Source organism: Stylophora pistillata, chromosome 1 (genome assembly GCF_964205215.1).
Source record: "Stylophora pistillata chromosome 1, jaStyPist1.2, whole genome shotgun sequence".
In the NCBI taxonomy this organism is placed as follows: domain Eukaryota; kingdom Metazoa; phylum Cnidaria; class Anthozoa; order Scleractinia; family Pocilloporidae; genus Stylophora; species Stylophora pistillata.
In genome coordinates, this window is record NC_142519.1 from 20,882,677 (window position 1) to 20,897,948 (window position 15,272).

The 15,272-nt window shown below is 39.3% G+C and overlaps 4 protein-coding genes across 5 annotated transcripts; 3 read left to right on the top strand and 1 right to left on the bottom strand.

The window, feature by feature from the left end:
- Positions 1 to 702: 702 nt before the first annotated feature.
- LOC111329133 (uncharacterized) lies at positions 703 to 2,584 on the top strand. The gene is made up of 2 exons (XM_022933742.2): positions 703 to 1,357; positions 1,933 to 2,584. The coding sequence occupies exons 1-2, from the start codon at positions 907 to 909 to the stop codon at positions 2,292 to 2,294; spliced, it is 813 nt and encodes a 270-aa protein (XP_022789477.1). The 5' UTR covers positions 703 to 906; the 3' UTR covers positions 2,295 to 2,584.
- LOC111329132 (uncharacterized) lies at positions 2,379 to 4,710 on the bottom strand. Its single transcript, XM_022933741.2, has 2 exons — positions 4,321 to 4,710; positions 2,379 to 4,055 (listed from the first exon to the last, which is right to left on the bottom strand). The coding sequence occupies exons 1-2, from the start codon at positions 4,637 to 4,639 to the stop codon at positions 2,863 to 2,865; spliced, it is 1,512 nt and encodes a 503-aa protein (XP_022789476.2). The 5' UTR covers positions 4,640 to 4,710; the 3' UTR covers positions 2,379 to 2,862.
- Positions 4,711 to 6,347: 1,637 nt separating this feature from the next.
- On the top strand, positions 6,348 to 8,688 carry LOC111329134 (uncharacterized). Its single transcript, XM_022933743.2, has 3 exons — positions 6,348 to 7,641; positions 7,716 to 7,836; positions 8,448 to 8,688. Exons 1-3 carry the CDS (start codon positions 6,651 to 6,653, stop codon positions 8,533 to 8,535), a joined length of 1,200 nt encoding a protein of 399 aa, XP_022789478.2. The 5' UTR covers positions 6,348 to 6,650; the 3' UTR covers positions 8,536 to 8,688.
- A 724-nt stretch (positions 8,689 to 9,412) lies between these two features.
- On the top strand, positions 9,413 to 12,926 carry LOC111329181 (uncharacterized). 2 transcript variants are annotated; one of them, XM_022933791.2, is made up of 4 exons: positions 9,413 to 9,781; positions 10,811 to 10,875; positions 11,093 to 11,182; positions 12,008 to 12,926. In XM_022933791.2, exons 1-4 carry the CDS (start codon positions 9,570 to 9,572, stop codon positions 12,373 to 12,375), a joined length of 735 nt encoding a protein of 244 aa, XP_022789526.1. In that variant the 5' UTR covers positions 9,413 to 9,569; the 3' UTR covers positions 12,376 to 12,926. The 2 variants fall into 2 exon arrangements, with proteins under 2 accessions (XP_022789526.1, XP_022789527.1); XM_022933792.2 differs by lacking the exon at positions 11,093 to 11,182 and having other exon boundaries at positions 9,422 to 9,781.
- The last annotated feature ends 2,346 nt before the right edge of the window (positions 12,927 to 15,272 follow it).

Genomic DNA, 15,272 nt, shown 5'->3' on the forward strand with positions numbered 1-15,272 from the left:
ATGCGAGCGACCAAGTCGCGATTGGTTTTAGTTTTGCATCTGATTGGTTGAGAGAGTGGCGCAAGTTTTTTTGGACCAATCATGTAGCGAAGTAAAGCAAAGCAATCCAGGATTATTACTTACACTCAATTAAAGAAAAACACTGCTCTAAGTTGTCTTTTTCAACTTGTGCTCTTGTGAAGAAGTTCTTTGAAAAAGCTAAAGCAAATTTAAGAGAGCTTTTTGAGATATAAATTGATATGCTTTATCCTTGCACTTAAATCATCAGTTCTGAGCTCTTGAAGAGTGCTTAAATGTTTGTATTTGCCATATAAGCTTGTCATATCATACAACTCTGTTCAAGTTCAACTCACTATTTAGAATAAAGAGGCCAAAGCCGTGTAGTAATAAGAAATGCGACAATTAGATTTAGGAAACGTCAGTCCACGAGTATCAAGGATAATAGTTTATAAAAGGCTTTTAAGTGTATAAACATCCCCTAACGCTAATGGCTACATCCCTATCTAATGAAGCGTGTAAATGTTGTCAAGGACACAAGCATGTCGTCTTTGTTCCTAAGTTGATTTGTAAAAAAAAAAGTGGGCGTTCCTGTCATGTGCACCATTAAAAAAGAAGCAAACATATCAGCACTCACTCCAAAAAACTTCATCTTAACACTTCACTCCGATGCAAAAGAGAACATCATTAGTGATAACTGCTGCTTGCGATTTTTTTTTTTCATCTATCAGAAGCACCGATTCGGACTACCTTAAACTACCCCATGGGGTTTAGAGGGCATAAGGCTGATAAGTTGTTTATTTTACAAAATACATAAATGATGTCATGTATCAAGTCTTCAAGGTGTATCATAACATTAGGTCATAATTTCTTTGTGATATCAGGGATGTCTAAAGGGAAGAAGAGAAGATGATTTTTACTAAGATTTTTCTCATTGTTTCTCTCCTCTTAATACTCTTTAAAACGGAGACTTGCGAAGGCGTCCACCGCGAGAGAAAGAAGGAAGACGCTCATAATGAAATAACCGCTCTGAGAGGCAGAATAAGAAACCATAATCTGAACCTCGATAACCCAAGAATGGTAAAGGGAGGGAAAAGAAGAGTCTCATGTTTTTTCTCTCCTCAAAAGCTCAAAGCTCGACGATCTCGTCATATATCAAAGCGTTGCTTTGATGTCAACCCATACGGTTTTTCTCCACCCGCGGTATCCTACCCATGTGGAGGCATGAGTTGGCCTACGGTTCCTGATCCGTGGTGGCCAGAATACGGCTGGATGGACGGATGTGGCTATCCCCTGCCAGGAGGTGGACCGTGGAGTCAACCGTATCCATGGTTCCCTCCTGGATGTGGTTGTTGCTGTCGTACGTATTATTCGTGTACTTAACAAGACATTCATGCTGAACTTAAAGGATTATATTTGATAGATAATTTGGGATGTGAAATCAATTTAATTGACTTATGAAACAATATATTGAGCAGTCAACGAAATACAGCTGCTATATTTTATTTTGCAAAGCTTGAAAAGGAGTTAACGTTCCTGCACCTATTTGGCTATTTCACATCTTTTCACTGATAAGGCATTACAAAACACAAACCTTAGAACGTAAGGCTAGTGTTCTCCGCAGGCTATTGACTGGCATGTAGAAGTAGAGAGCGCTATTTATGCAATAGCGAAAATCAGACCTGAAAAAAATCAGGCCTGTACGGGATTTGAACCACTGACCTCTGCGATACTAGTGCAGCGCTCTACCAATTGAGCTAACAAGCCAACTGGGAGCAGTCCGTTAAGTTGATTCGTAATAAACCCGTGATGATAAATCAGATACGATGAATATATGAAGTTCATATATTTTGAACTGCGGTTATAGATACGTATGATGCACGATCCTTGCAGTAGAAGTAGAAGTAGAGTTGACGAATTTTTATTTTTCACTAGCAACGGAAGAAAGTGGCAAAGAAGAAGGTAAGCCGACCGAACCACCCACCGGCGGGAATCAGCCTACAAAGGAAACAAAACAGGCTAAGACACACCCAACCAGCCCTAGCGGAGGCAGTTCTGGCTCCGCAAGCCCTACGAGTAGCCAACCTACCACTGGCACGCAAGGTACCTTGGGGACCCTATCAACTGGTAGTACAGCCCGTGACTCCTCAAGAAACCTCAGACTGCATTCACCAACCGCCTCGGTGCTAAGAAGCCGTTTGAAGTCTCTTAAAGACAGAGCGAGGCTTATGAAACAGCATGTGCTGAGAAAAAATTTTCCTGGACGCTCTTTGAAAGTTATCGTGGAGAACCTCTGAGACTGAGTGTACGCACAGTAGACTTCAGTGCTTATGATAGCCCAAAATCATTCTTCCCAAGGATCAAAGTAGTACTGACCAAAATAGGAATCAAAGTGTAATTCACCTTAAATGGAATAATGTTATGTATTAATTTAACTGTTAGATAAGTAGTAAAGCCTAAGCAAGGCAAATAGAAACTTTGTTAACTTTCCAAAGTAAACCTGCACTCGAGGAACATCCCTCATTTAGCCTTGATTAATTTGCTGTATTATTGGGTCTTTAAAAAGAGTTAAAAACGTATGCTTCTAGCCATGTATGTACTTATTCAAAATGATGTTAGAACGTCAAACCCACCATGTTCTGTTTAAGTCAAGTCGCTTCCATAGAATTGGATCGATGCTAATCCCTTATTTGGAACTTTACAAACATCGCCTTCAGCTTCATTGAATTCTTAGACATCCTCTCGTGTTTATTTCAATTCTCTTAGATTAGATATGTAGGCCGATATTTGCCCTCTGTTATCTAACCCGATTTCTTTTTTAACTTTGTGGCATGTGATTCCTTTTCTTTTTTACTTCTGTGAAGTTCAAGCATTGGCATGTATCGCATTAGCGATAATTACAGGATCCAATTTCAGTCCTATAGCACCTACTACAGAACTTTCTTTGGGACTGAGTAGGTCAGCCTTCTGTCTTTCCTTTCTTTTCTGCTTTCCTTTCATCTGGAAAGTAGATATTACATCCAAATGAAATCCTTGGTTAGCTGAGTTGAATCCCCTCAATGAGCCATTTCCTTTTTTCAATGATTTGTGGAATTTTAAATGGCGGTTAAGTTTCCCTCGCCTACTCTCGACGGAAGGCCGCGAGAAGCGCTCTGTGTTGAATTCGCTTTTGTACTCAGGATAATTGGTATCAACATCTTCCTTTTCCGACGGATCGAAATGCAACATACCTTGGTCTTCTGTTACAATAGAACTAGGTTCTATTTCGTGTTCAGTTCCCCATTGCTGATAGTTGCCCCATTTGACAGTTTCCCTGAGGTCTTCTGAGTTATTGACCATCTTCCGATCCTCTTCATGCACTCCATCATACTCGTTAGGACTCTTTATTTTGTTTTTGCTGTGCGTCCAGAGATCGTGAAGTCTCTCTGGTTTCTCCAGAAGTTTTAGGTCAGAGCTGAAATCGTTGAAATCTCTAAACGGTGGTCGACTATACCTGGAAGGATGATTGGACTGGACAAAATGCATATCGCTATACTGATACTCGGGATAATGATGGACATTTGACATATCTGATGGATTCATTGCCCAAGGAGATCTCATTCCCATAAAATGAGGGAAATATCCTTGGAATGTCCAATAAGATGGATGCTGAAACCTCATAGGATGATGCAGAGAATGTGGAGAGAAGTGAGAATGATACTGCATGTCAAACGGGTAAATTGGCCTGTGTAGGTAAGGAAACCAAGGTCTAAGATGTAATGGCTGACCAAGCACAACTTGAGGGTGAAAAGCTGGTGCTTCGTCTTGTGCTTTCGATTTTGGTTCATCGTTCAGCTTCAATTTAACGTCTATGTTTGGGCCTTCCTCGGTAGACTGGTGATCGTATTTCTTCGGTTTGGGGTGTTTGTGTTTACGCATTCGTTTACCTTTGAAGGGCTTTACGGGCGTTTTCGAAGAAAGTGCAAATGGATGTGCTGGTAGGCTTGTGATGTCAAACCGCTTAATAGTATCGATTTCTCGGCTAGGTTGATTCGTTTTCCTGCAGTCTACCAAGGAACCTGTTCAAGATGTGGAAACATTTTATTTTTTGGTCATGGAAAGTAGTACCAACCACATTTTAATATAGGGGGGAGAAAAATTATGATTGTAGGCGTTTTTTTGTCTTCGAGAAATTCGGACTTACAAAGAATAGGAGATTAGACCATAGTATTCCAATTTCCTCACACTATTCGCAAGGAAAGGCAATTTGGTGAACCCTTGTTTTTTAGATGCACGTAGGCAATGTCAGTTTTTATGAGATAACGACAATAGCTAGTTACTTACAGCAAACTGTGGAAATAGGAAATCCAATCCCAGAGGCACAATTAAAACCCCCGCAAGATGTTGCCGGCATGACACCACAGGGTCCTCCGAGAAATACCATTCCCTGTTTAGAAAGGCAATCTGAGAAAGACGAGAAACCGTGAGGAATACGTTGGTATTTAAGGCCATGGTTTGAAAGGTGTTCAGTCTTAGTTTTGTTCTCTTTGTCAGTGATGTCATGTCCCTCTAACAATGCGCTGAGTTTATGTGCGAAATCTGCATGTATTGTTAGTAGGAAAAGGTAGAAACTAATTCGAGTTCCACGGTGTAAAGGCAACATCACAAACTTTGGAGCAAGTTTTCTCTCTACGAGGCAAATAGTTGACTTGTAACTCGTATTCTTGCGATTTATTTTGTTAATATTTGATTAGTGAGCTGACACAACGTGTAAGGTAAGAATTGTTCAAATGAAAATAAGACATTCGTGGATCCGACCGGTAATGCCATTTGAGAATTACAGAGTACCTTCCAAGGTGTGAGGAAAGACATCATCCGAAAGAGCTTTTCCGAATTTTTCTCTAAAATTAACATCAAGACGCAGTTCTTTTCCATCTTACAACTTGAAATATCATAATTTTACGCCATTTAAATACGTCGGAAAGGCTCCGCCTACTAAACGGGTGCAGGGAGTTTTCCAGTTTGTCTTTCCGTGGGTCAGTTTTCCTTGGTGAATAAGTCGGGGGTTATTAAGAGTACATCTGTCCACCAAAAATCTAAGGATAGCCCTAAACTGAAATGGAAAACTATGTGTCAGTCCCACCTGGTTGCTAACACGGTTTTGGCAAATATAGCTGCTAGGTAGCCTGAACTATGTCTATAGTGAATAATCTATCTGGGTTATTCCCCAAGGATCGATCAAAGAATTAAAGCCTAGGTGGAATTAATTTTTTGTCCTCAGAAAAATAAACGTTTCCGGGCTCAACATATGCATGTATGGGGGTCCTGATTACCGGTCAAAAAAAAGTCATAGAAACAGAGAGAGTGCTTTAAAGCTTTTTCTAGAAGCATCTAACTTTAATTCCTTATCTGTCTACTGTCATGGCAAATACACAACACAATAATAAGGGCAAGACTTGAACGCTTTATCTTTCTCTGGAGAGTTGGGAACACTGTGTCTATCGTGTCCCGTAAATGGGGTGAGTAAGGATAAGGAAAGCTTCTTTAAATTTTGTCACTTTTGCTCCAAATTAGTTGACCGCTTATGCTGAGGAAATCGCAAAGAAACTGTAAAAAAATATCACTTTAAAGTACAAGCATCTTAAATTTAAGCTCCATAAAATTATGATTTTTGTAAAGTATTTGGCACTATCAAATGCACAGCGATGATCCTTTAATGACCGATGACTCACTGTTAATCTTGCGTGTGGGAACATAATTTAGTAATTCAAATTAAGGAATCGAAAAGGGTCAGCTAATAATAATAATAATAATAATAATAATGATAATAATAGTAATAATAATAACAACAACTTTATTTAAGGAGGGTAACACATGACAGTAATTCAACTGCTGAACTTGTGGCCCTCAAATAAATCAAACAAAGATTTCATATAAACATAAAATGCATCAAAACCCCCACCGGCAGGAGGCAGACCATGCAGTAGGCTATTTACAGAGTGCAGCCGAGGAGTTGAACTCGGGGCAACTGAGAACAAATCCAGCGAGTAGAGGGTGGAGGACTCGAACCCTCATATCACACTACATAGCACAGTATATATATTATAGCAATATCTAGTATACCATACAAGAGTCTATTTACTGTATACAACTACTGTGATATGGATGGATTAATAGCTTAGGTTACGCTTAATGAAAGGGAGAACACTCAGAAAAATTACAATTCATTTAACCGGAACGAAATACCTGCTCGTATATGATAGGATTGATACAACTACAATGCTTCGTCTACTAAAATGATACATTCTAAGTCTAATAGCGGTTTGAATAGTCTTATTGGTAAGCAGTTTTTCCCTTACCGTAGTGATTATAATTTTACTGTCTTTGTTCACTTCCTTCGGTTTAGCTATCTGAAGGGTAAGGACCAAGTAAAGAATTTAAAATATATGCATGGCTGCCTGTAAACCACTCATATTGTTTCAGGCTTTTGAAGTTGACAGCTTATGATCGATTGTTTAACAATAAATGCGAACAAGCTGAGGCAGTATCTCAAGAGTTTTGACTCTGCAGGTTGTTCTATCTATGAGGTAATACAAAAGTTCCCGCCTCTTCTATTTGATTTTAATTGACAGGCACATCCCCTTTTTCACACAATTGCTTTGAAAACGTTCCTAATGGCGTTTCTGTCCTTTTGGATTTGGGCCGTCCTGAGTAACGTTGTGATAATAGGCATTCTTGCTGCTCCAAATCCAATATATGGAAATAATCAACAACGCCGTTCTCTTCCCAATGGAAATCGAGATTTAAGAGCATCAAGCCTTGGACGTCCCTTATCAAAGTTCGCACAGGATCAAAATGTTAACTCAGCGTCGTCTTCACCAACCAAACAGATCGTTCAAACTCAAAATTACAGAACCACACAACAATATTCATTTCCATCGAAATTCATGCCCTTGGGCAAAAATCAACCACTCCAGAGTTTCACGCAAGATGATCAGCCACCAAAGAAGATGACGCCACCAGGTGATCCGCAGAAACAGAAAGCCGTGGAGAACAAAGACGAGACGGTTAACACTAATAAGTGTGGGTGTGGGTGTGGCTGTTGTTGTGGAGCAAATAATGATAATAAGAATGGAGAGACTGCAAACAACAAGGACAAAAACTGCTGTTGCTGCTGCTGTTGCCAGCCTCCCTGTTATTGCTGCCAGCCATGTTGCTGTTGTCAGCCATGCTGCTGCACTTGTTGTCATCAAGACATTTGCCATCACCACGAACATGACCACGAATGTTGCGTGCATCACGATTGCTGCGTGCATCACGTGCATCATATCACTCATGACTGCCCCTGCGCCCAGCCATGCTGTTGCGGATGCCCACAAACATGTGGCTACTCACAAGCTTGCGGCTGCCCACAAACTTGCGGTTGCCTACAAACTTGCGACTGCCCACAAGCTTGCGGCTGCTGTTGTCAGGGGTGCAGTTGTGGGATCCCGGGGCCTCCTTGTCATGGGTGTGCTGGTCTCTGTGGCCTCCAAACTCCCTGTAACTGTGGGTTATTAGGATGTGGATGCCCTGGATGCCCATTCCAGGCCGTACCTTGTGGCTGCTGTGGGTACACTAATGAAAATGCTGGAGATCAAAATCATCTTTTGCCTTATAAAGAAGGTAATTCAAGTATTATTTAGCGTAAACTATTCATTGTTGTTCTCAGTCTTTATGCTCCTTTTTTTGCATTCTAGAAAGAAGTAAAGAACTAAAAGGGGAGGAGGAAGAGAAAGCAGCTCGGCGTCAACTTATTCTTCCACCTGGCTACCTTTTCCCGGCTTTTCGACGTGTAGAATCCTTCAGTTCCCTTAAAAGGTTAGTCAATCCATTTTCAGTTAAATTCCCTATGAAATAAATGTAGGGTTTAACACTGGAAAGCATGAATTGATTCATACTATCTTGTTAGTGTGGTTGTATTAGTGTAACGCAACTATACAGGGCACAACAATTATTTTTCTGCTGGTTCTTTTAAATATAGAGTTTTCTCATTTCCTACATTACCTCTCTAGAGAGCGAGAATTTCGAGAGGTATCTTTAAAGTCACAATTCACTTTAAAACTGCGTTTTATTCATCAGGGCAAGTGAAAACTGCAATGAAATTCAAATAATTAAAAAGTTATCTCAATGCACATCGAAGTTAGGGGATTTTTTTTCACCAAATTTTGGAAAAACTACGTTTGCATAACTGGATAGTAAACACTAGTTTATGTGTTCTGTTTATTCTAGTCTAGATAGGTCTGCTCCGATCTAATCTCCGTTTTTGTCAGCGCCATTAAGTCCTAGGAACAAGTACGATTTCAAATGAAGGGTGTTCCTTTTAATATTACTTTCATCTTACTGTGTATCAAAAAACAACTATTTTGATTTTGATCTGAGCTGAGACTGTGAAGGATTTCCCCCATAATATGTCTATTTTAAACCAACAGGACCAAAGTTCCCTTTTCTAAGCGAATGTACCGACGGATGGCACGCCTGAACACTCGACTGATACCGTATCGTTTATGGTTCTGGTGAGCAGCAAAGGATGGTCCTCCGGCAAAAGAGACGTTTTTCAGATAAAATGATGAATTAAATTCTTGCTGTATAATCACGTCACGACGCCACTATTGATGGCGGCGCGTATTTCTTTGTAATAAATAACATTAAACATAATTTTCCTCCTGATAATATGCGTACTGTACATCTTTACCAGACGCACTAGTGCGCACACCAGTACTAGGAAATAACCTGCTAGGTTTGGATTGGAACAAATTGCGGCGCTAAATCATTGATTGAGGACTCAAATTTTGTTACTTCAGAGGTAACAATGAAAAATTTCTTTCTCGGCCTCAAATATCTTATTTCGCTTAATTCTTTCTTCCTTTTTTTGGCATTAAAACGCTGCACTAAAAACAATTTCTTTAAACGCTCTAGTTGGTGGCCAACCTTTACCCAAAATGGATGGGAAATTATTTTTTATTACCCATGGCAACGAGGACAATACGAAATATTACTTTTTAATATGCGTTGAACAAGAAGAAGATTCACCCTAAATAGCAATAAAATACCAAAAAAAATGGGAGGCAGCGTAATATTGTCACCTTCCATCTGTAAACGTCACCTCTTCAATTAAACACTTAATTAATAACGTCTAATCTACTTCTATCATCGTCCTGGGATCAGTAAAAAAATTAGAAATAAAAAAAATTAAAAAATTCTTAATGTGATTTGTTTTGGTTTAGTGAATCACAGAAAGAACTCTTGTTATTATTCACGAGGAGAAAACATCAAGCGAACTTGTGTTCGCTGGTACCAGAAATGAATATGGCAAATATCTCAAAATAACCCAATGGCGTTCACTATATTGTGATTTCCATGACATGGTCTTTTGAAGCGTTTAAAAATAAAGGAGGAGATTGGCGTTGAATGATGCTGTGATGTAAGATTTATAATTTACTCGAAAGGATAAGAATCCTCACAACAAATTCAAATGCAAAACAAAATTTTCGAGATGTATGTTCTCGAATAGATCCCCGGTTGTCCAAAACATGGGACATATCTAAAAAGAAATGAAACCGAATATTATAGTGACTTCTTTACTTTCTGCTGTCATATTCAACACCGCCGTAATTTCCGGAAGAATTTTTAATGGGAGTGATAAGGGTACCTCGAGTAGTTACTCAGGAACGACTGGAAAGAAATATGGTCAGCCAAAAACTGGCCATAGGATTTCCTCAAAGAGGACATCAAGGAAACTACCAGTGGCAGGAAGTTTGTTAAGGTGGGTGATTTTATTGTCATTGGTTCACGAGTTTAAAATCTTTATAGACTAAATAGAAAGGTAACATGACATTGACAGAAGAAGAGTGACAACAAATCTCGAAATGTCTTTTGAATTGAAAACAAAATTTAAAGAAGGCGAAGTCAAAACATCATGTTATATCTAAACAATGAAGAAAATCAAACAAATTTAACATCAAACGACTGAAGACACTGAGACCACTGACCTGTAAGACACAAGGCAACTTGTTAGGCTTTCGAAAAGTCAGATATTTTCTTCTTTGTTATCAATGACGCAAAATGAGAAAGAAGGAGAACTATCTTTTTATCTGTGATCGGTAGATTGTGGTGCAATAAGTAGAATGTTTAAGCCAAGGGGAAAAATACTCGAATGGAATCTAATCAAGAAGGCAGTAGTCCTATGATGTGTTGATCGAGCTTGAGAAAACTGGCCGATATCGATAGAAGTGAAGCCTCTTGACTTAGAAAATCTTCACTCACAATATCCCCATTACAAGAATGTAAATGGGTTATGGTAAACTGCCAGAGACTTGATTAAGTCAGCTGTATGTTTACCCAAGATCGACAAACATCCGTCCCTGATGGAGCTACGATGCTCTTAGTCATCTGAAAGAAGCTAATATGTCTCTGCCTGATGTGGATACAATGGTGTACCGTGTTGACGATAACGAAGAAAGATATTTTAGGATTTTTGCTACAGAGACATTTCAAGTTGGATTTTAATTAAAAAATAATATAGATCATTTACTATCCCTTTTGTGACTTTTTACTTGAATACAGGGGTTTGTGGCATCGTTGAACATTAATTCCCACAAATAAATTACCTTTTCATCATTTAAAACCAAATTTTGGCTCAGTGATACACGAATGTTTGTGTCCCCCAAAGCTGTGACCCCTTTATTCCGTCCCTGAAACAAGGTACGTGTATTCTTGATATTAGATTTTATATCATTCAGTTATGATTTATCTTTAACAACATTCTGAAGGCTATTTTTCATTCTTTTTCTAGACCCGAGTCCCTGCCTAAAGCACCACAAAGCAATGATGTAGGAAAAAATAAAGGGAAAAGATGTGGTAAGATTTAAGTGAACTTTCATTTTAAAATGTCCACTGCAATAGTCTCATAGTTTTATTACGTTTGAGGAAGAAAATTAAATTCTATGCAACTGTGGTTGCTTCTATGTAAATTTAACTACCATTCGCGGTACCTTTAGGATCTGGATAGTCGAACTGCAATACTTTCTCACCTGCTAATAAAATTGTTGGTTTAAGGATAAATTTCTTTTTTCAGGATGTTGTATTTGCCACGGTTGTCAGCCTTGTGTTGGCGGCTGTATGCCAAATTGCGATTGTGACTGTTGTCGCCATGAATGCGATGAAGGTTTGTCAATTTCTATCCGCATGACGAATATTGTTACAATTTACTGTCGATTGGCCACTGAGTGCAACTGTTAATAAGGGTTAACTGAATGCATGCGGCATGAAATTGATAAGCTTTGAAAAATGAAACAATGTCAAAGAACTTGACACTACTCTTGGAAACTATAGAGAGGAATTCATAGACACCAAGTCTGACTAGCAGTTAACAGGAATGCACTGCTTCATGCAAAATTTGTGATGCTTTTCATTTACTGAATGCAATTGAGTTGGTAACAGAGCAAACGATGATTTTTACACCCAGTAGAAGGATGTGACGTACACCATTTTAACTTAGTTTCTTACTGTGTACACTCGATCACAAAGTCGTCATTTTGAATTTATAGCTCGCTGCTGGTCAAAACGTTTGCCTGATATGTAAAAGAGAAGGTACCATTTACTCTATAATATAAGCTAAGATCAAGATACATTGAGTCAGATGATCGAACCACAAAAAAAGATACTCCCCTAATGCTACATTTCCAACATTAACGAGTCAATTTGAGGAATGATGCGATATTTGGGGTATGCAACCATCCCATGGACTTCTAAAGGCAACACGACTCCGGCATAAAAAACGGAGAGTCACACAGCAGCACCATGCAACGATGTGGTGAGGCTACCGACGGCATCACGATGCCCTTTCAACATTTAACATTTCGTACACAAAAAAAGGTCTTGACAGTCCTATTTTGCTGGTAGCTAATGTAAGGGTCAGTCAAACACTTGTTTGCTCAAAATTTATTGTGTATATCGTATCTATTGTGTATATACTCCATTCATCCTTTAGGTTGTTGGTGTCCTATTCCGGGTGCCGAGGAAGCCCCTAAAAAGAAGCCCGCAGAGGAGCCATGCTGCTCTCCTTGTTGTTGCCCATGTTGCCCTGTTCCAAGTTGTCACCATTGTTGTCATCATATTCATCATCACCATCACCACTGCTGCCCTTGCTGTCATTGCTGCCACTGCTGCCACTGCTGCCACTGTTGCCCATGCTGTTGCCACTGTTGCCATTGCAAACGATCTCAAGGGCCGTTATCACCAGCATTCTTAAGAAGACCTCTCTTCTTGTACATGGTTACTCCCTATCCTTCAATCAGTGGACTTAACGCAAAGGACGCATGGTCGCTGTTACAACATGGGCCATTACGCGTTCACTAAGCCGGTAGAAAGCTCGATAACGGCTTTTTGATGGATGATAATTTGTATGATATGAGTTGTAGATGTAGTTATTGCTGCATACTCACCTCCAGGTTTGCATCGTCGCGTTCCTCGAGATGCACTAATCAACTAAAATGATGTAGAAGTGTGTTAATGGAGTCTCAAACTACCCGCAGCTGGCGTAATTCCAGATCTCGACTATACGTGATAACATGAGATCCACCATCCTCTATTTTTCTCCCCAATGTGGACTGGACTCTCTGTCGAAAAAATGGTTATTTTAAGGGTGCAGTTTGGATAAATTAAGAAATCAATTTTACGGCTACGAGTAGATCGTCGCTTCACACTGTTTATCCGCCTAAACGTTATAAACTAGCCAACATGGCCGCGAAAAAATAAACACAAATAGAATGACAAGGGATTTCAGTCACCCTGATAAAAAGGTGCCTGAAACATTTACTAAACTCAATGAAGAATGGCGTGTATTTTGCGTGTTTCCGTTTTTAAGAATATAAAATACTAATAAAGAAAATTACGTTTCAGTAAAATAAGTGTCATCTTTGGTTATCAATCCTGGCTAATTTTACACTTAAATGATCACATGATGTATCCAAAGTAACGTTTCAACCTTTCAATGTGACGAGAGGAACCCGATGATAAAGATCACTTTGTCTGCTTAACAGTAGTGAATGCCTAACCATTAGCTATATTTCTTCAGTTTACGACGTGGGGCCTTTCGCACCCTGGGCCCCTGTGCTTGGTCTTGAGGCGGCGATGGCCAGGAATAAGCATACGTCCACTGTGGGCCAGCATAAACTTTTACGAAGTTCTTTCCAAAGATTTTTAATTAACCTTTGAGTAAGGGTATTCCTTTAAAGGAAAAATAAAGCGAAGAATGTTTGTCAGGTGCGTAGGAAAAACATTTATTAAATGCATTTCCGTGTCGGTAGACGTTACGAGAGGAGGAGTTCTTGCTCGGTGGATTTATTCAGGTCGCCGTCACGGTTCAGTTCCGTGTACCTGGATTCCAGTATACAAAACGACTCGTAACGAAGAGCAAACAGACTTTTAACATCCTTTTTTCAAGTTCACAATCTGAAGGGAACCGCGCAAAGAGTTTTAACACTAGTCAAGCTTCGAACTCGCTTGGAACCTATATTACCTAAATAAAGTATTAAATCAACTATAGTGATGTGTTACAGATGACTGATTTATGCCATTAACCCAAATCCGTTTACCCTCTTCACTGTTTTAAAACTGCGTTTGCAAAACTACGTAATCAAGTGAGTTGAGGTACAGCGCGTACCTCAACAGCAAGTATGCGTTGAGGTACAGCGCGTGGAGGTGTCGCCTGAAGGTTTGTATCTGCACTGTGTACACAAGGCATTTTCACATAGGCACAATTCCTTTTCATAATTTTAATCGGTTCATTACTCCAGGCCAATTGATCTCTTTTAAGAAAGAGCTCAAATTCCTCATTCGCAAACTATGTTATGAAAACTCTTACGTCTTTTGTTTTTAATTCCTTTATATTGGTATTACTACAGCGAACTTTTATTTTCAGATATTCATCTGCAAAAATATCGTAACATAACACTTTCTCTATTCTCTATCAAATATTGATGCAATTCAAGATATCAAAGGCAATCACTTATCTCCACAAATATAGACCGCAATCAGTTGGGTAGAAGCTTTGACCGAGTAAGTACATGGGTGTGAGTTCATTATCCAAAATACATTTACATGTACTTTAAAATTAGTGATCTACACAGATATAGAATACAATCAGGTAGGAAGAAGCTATGAACAAGTAATTACATAAGTGTGAGTTCATTATCCAAGTTACATGTACGTGCATTTTACATTTAGGGAATGTTTCTCATTTAAGAGGGACCTTAAGAAACCCCGACGGCGACGGCAACGAAGACGTGGAAAAACAAGAGATCTAATTGGCAGAACAGTAGCTCAGCACGTGCGTTTTGAAACTTTATACATTTCATAGCCGTCCTATGCAAAACAGCAATGTGAAATCGCCAAAATTTGCGTCGTCTGCGAGCCGAAACCGCGACGGCAAATTATTTTAATTTCCATTTGGAACTCAACTGCTACTTCATACGTCATGCTGAAGTTGAGCTGTGGCGCTATATGAGACAGTAAGCTCCTGCAACCAATAATTAAATTCTAACTAAGAGTAGAAATTCATTTTTTAATCCAAGTCTTCCTTGGCGACGCCGTCGTGGTTTCTTAAAGTCCCTAATAAATGATGTGAGACAGTAAACTGTCTGTTCCATTGAGAGGAGGTTGAAGTGAGTACTACTGCACATATCTGATTACATTTACATAGATTATAAGTACACCTCTACACATTAGAATGTCGTGATAAAGGCCAGGTTTTCCTGTATTTAAAGTCATGAAAAGTAATCACAAAGTGACACATGTACAGGTGGCCCTAACCACGCTTCCACGGAGGTTACCAGTTATATCCGACAAATCGTCGGAAGAATCTTTTTTATTATGGTGTCCCTTTTTATTGTTTTCAAGTTGTAGTTGGGTGGCTTACCGCATGATAATCACGTTTACTCGGCTCAAACCCTGTTCGTAAACTGAAAGAAAAAAATACTTTCTAACACTTTAAGTGGTAATCCTAAACTGAAAAATGAACGCGATATCTGTTAAATATTTGTTTCAATCCATCTTCTTGAGTTATCAGTTGCAGTTAGTTTCACTCACTGATATACTGTCTCAAAGACTGAAGCAATCATTCCGACTAGTCTCAAAGGCCATCACTAGGAACGATAGGAAAACACAGACACACAAAGACACACACTCGCACACACAAAAGGGTTGCCGTACGACGGTGATTACCGAAGAAACGATTTAGCTGCGATGGAGATGCA

Excerpts from the sequence above, each read along its gene's own strand:
- LOC111329132 (XM_022933741.2), bottom strand. The coding sequence starts at position 4,639 with ATGTTGCCTTTACACCGTGGAACTCGAATTAGTTTCTACCTTTTCCTA. Across the intron at positions 4,056-4,320 it reads TCCTATTTCCACAGTTTGCT|GTTCCTTGGTAGACTGCAGG; the intron begins GTAAGTAACTAG and ends CATCTTGAACAG.
- LOC111329133 (XM_022933742.2), top strand. The coding sequence starts at position 907 with ATGATTTTTACTAAGATTTTTCTCATTGTTTCTCTCCTCTTAATACTC. Across the intron at positions 1,358-1,932 it reads TGGATGTGGTTGTTGCTGTC|CAACGGAAGAAAGTGGCAAA; the intron begins GTACGTATTATT and ends ATTTTTCACTAG.
- LOC111329134 (XM_022933743.2), top strand. The coding sequence starts at position 6,651 with ATGGCGTTTCTGTCCTTTTGGATTTGGGCCGTCCTGAGTAACGTTGTG. Across the intron at positions 7,642-7,715 it reads TCTTTTGCCTTATAAAGAAG|AAAGAAGTAAAGAACTAAAA; the intron begins GTAATTCAAGTA and ends TTTGCATTCTAG. Across the intron at positions 7,837-8,447 it reads TCCTTCAGTTCCCTTAAAAG|GACCAAAGTTCCCTTTTCTA; the intron begins GTTAGTCAATCC and ends TTAAACCAACAG.
- LOC111329181 (XM_022933791.2), top strand. The coding sequence starts at position 9,570 with ATGAAACCGAATATTATAGTGACTTCTTTACTTTCTGCTGTCATATTC. Across the intron at positions 9,782-10,810 it reads GTGGCAGGAAGTTTGTTAAG|ACCCGAGTCCCTGCCTAAAG; the intron begins GTGGGTGATTTT and ends TTCTTTTTCTAG. Across the intron at positions 11,183-12,007 it reads TCGCCATGAATGCGATGAAG|GTTGTTGGTGTCCTATTCCG; the intron begins GTTTGTCAATTT and ends TTCATCCTTTAG.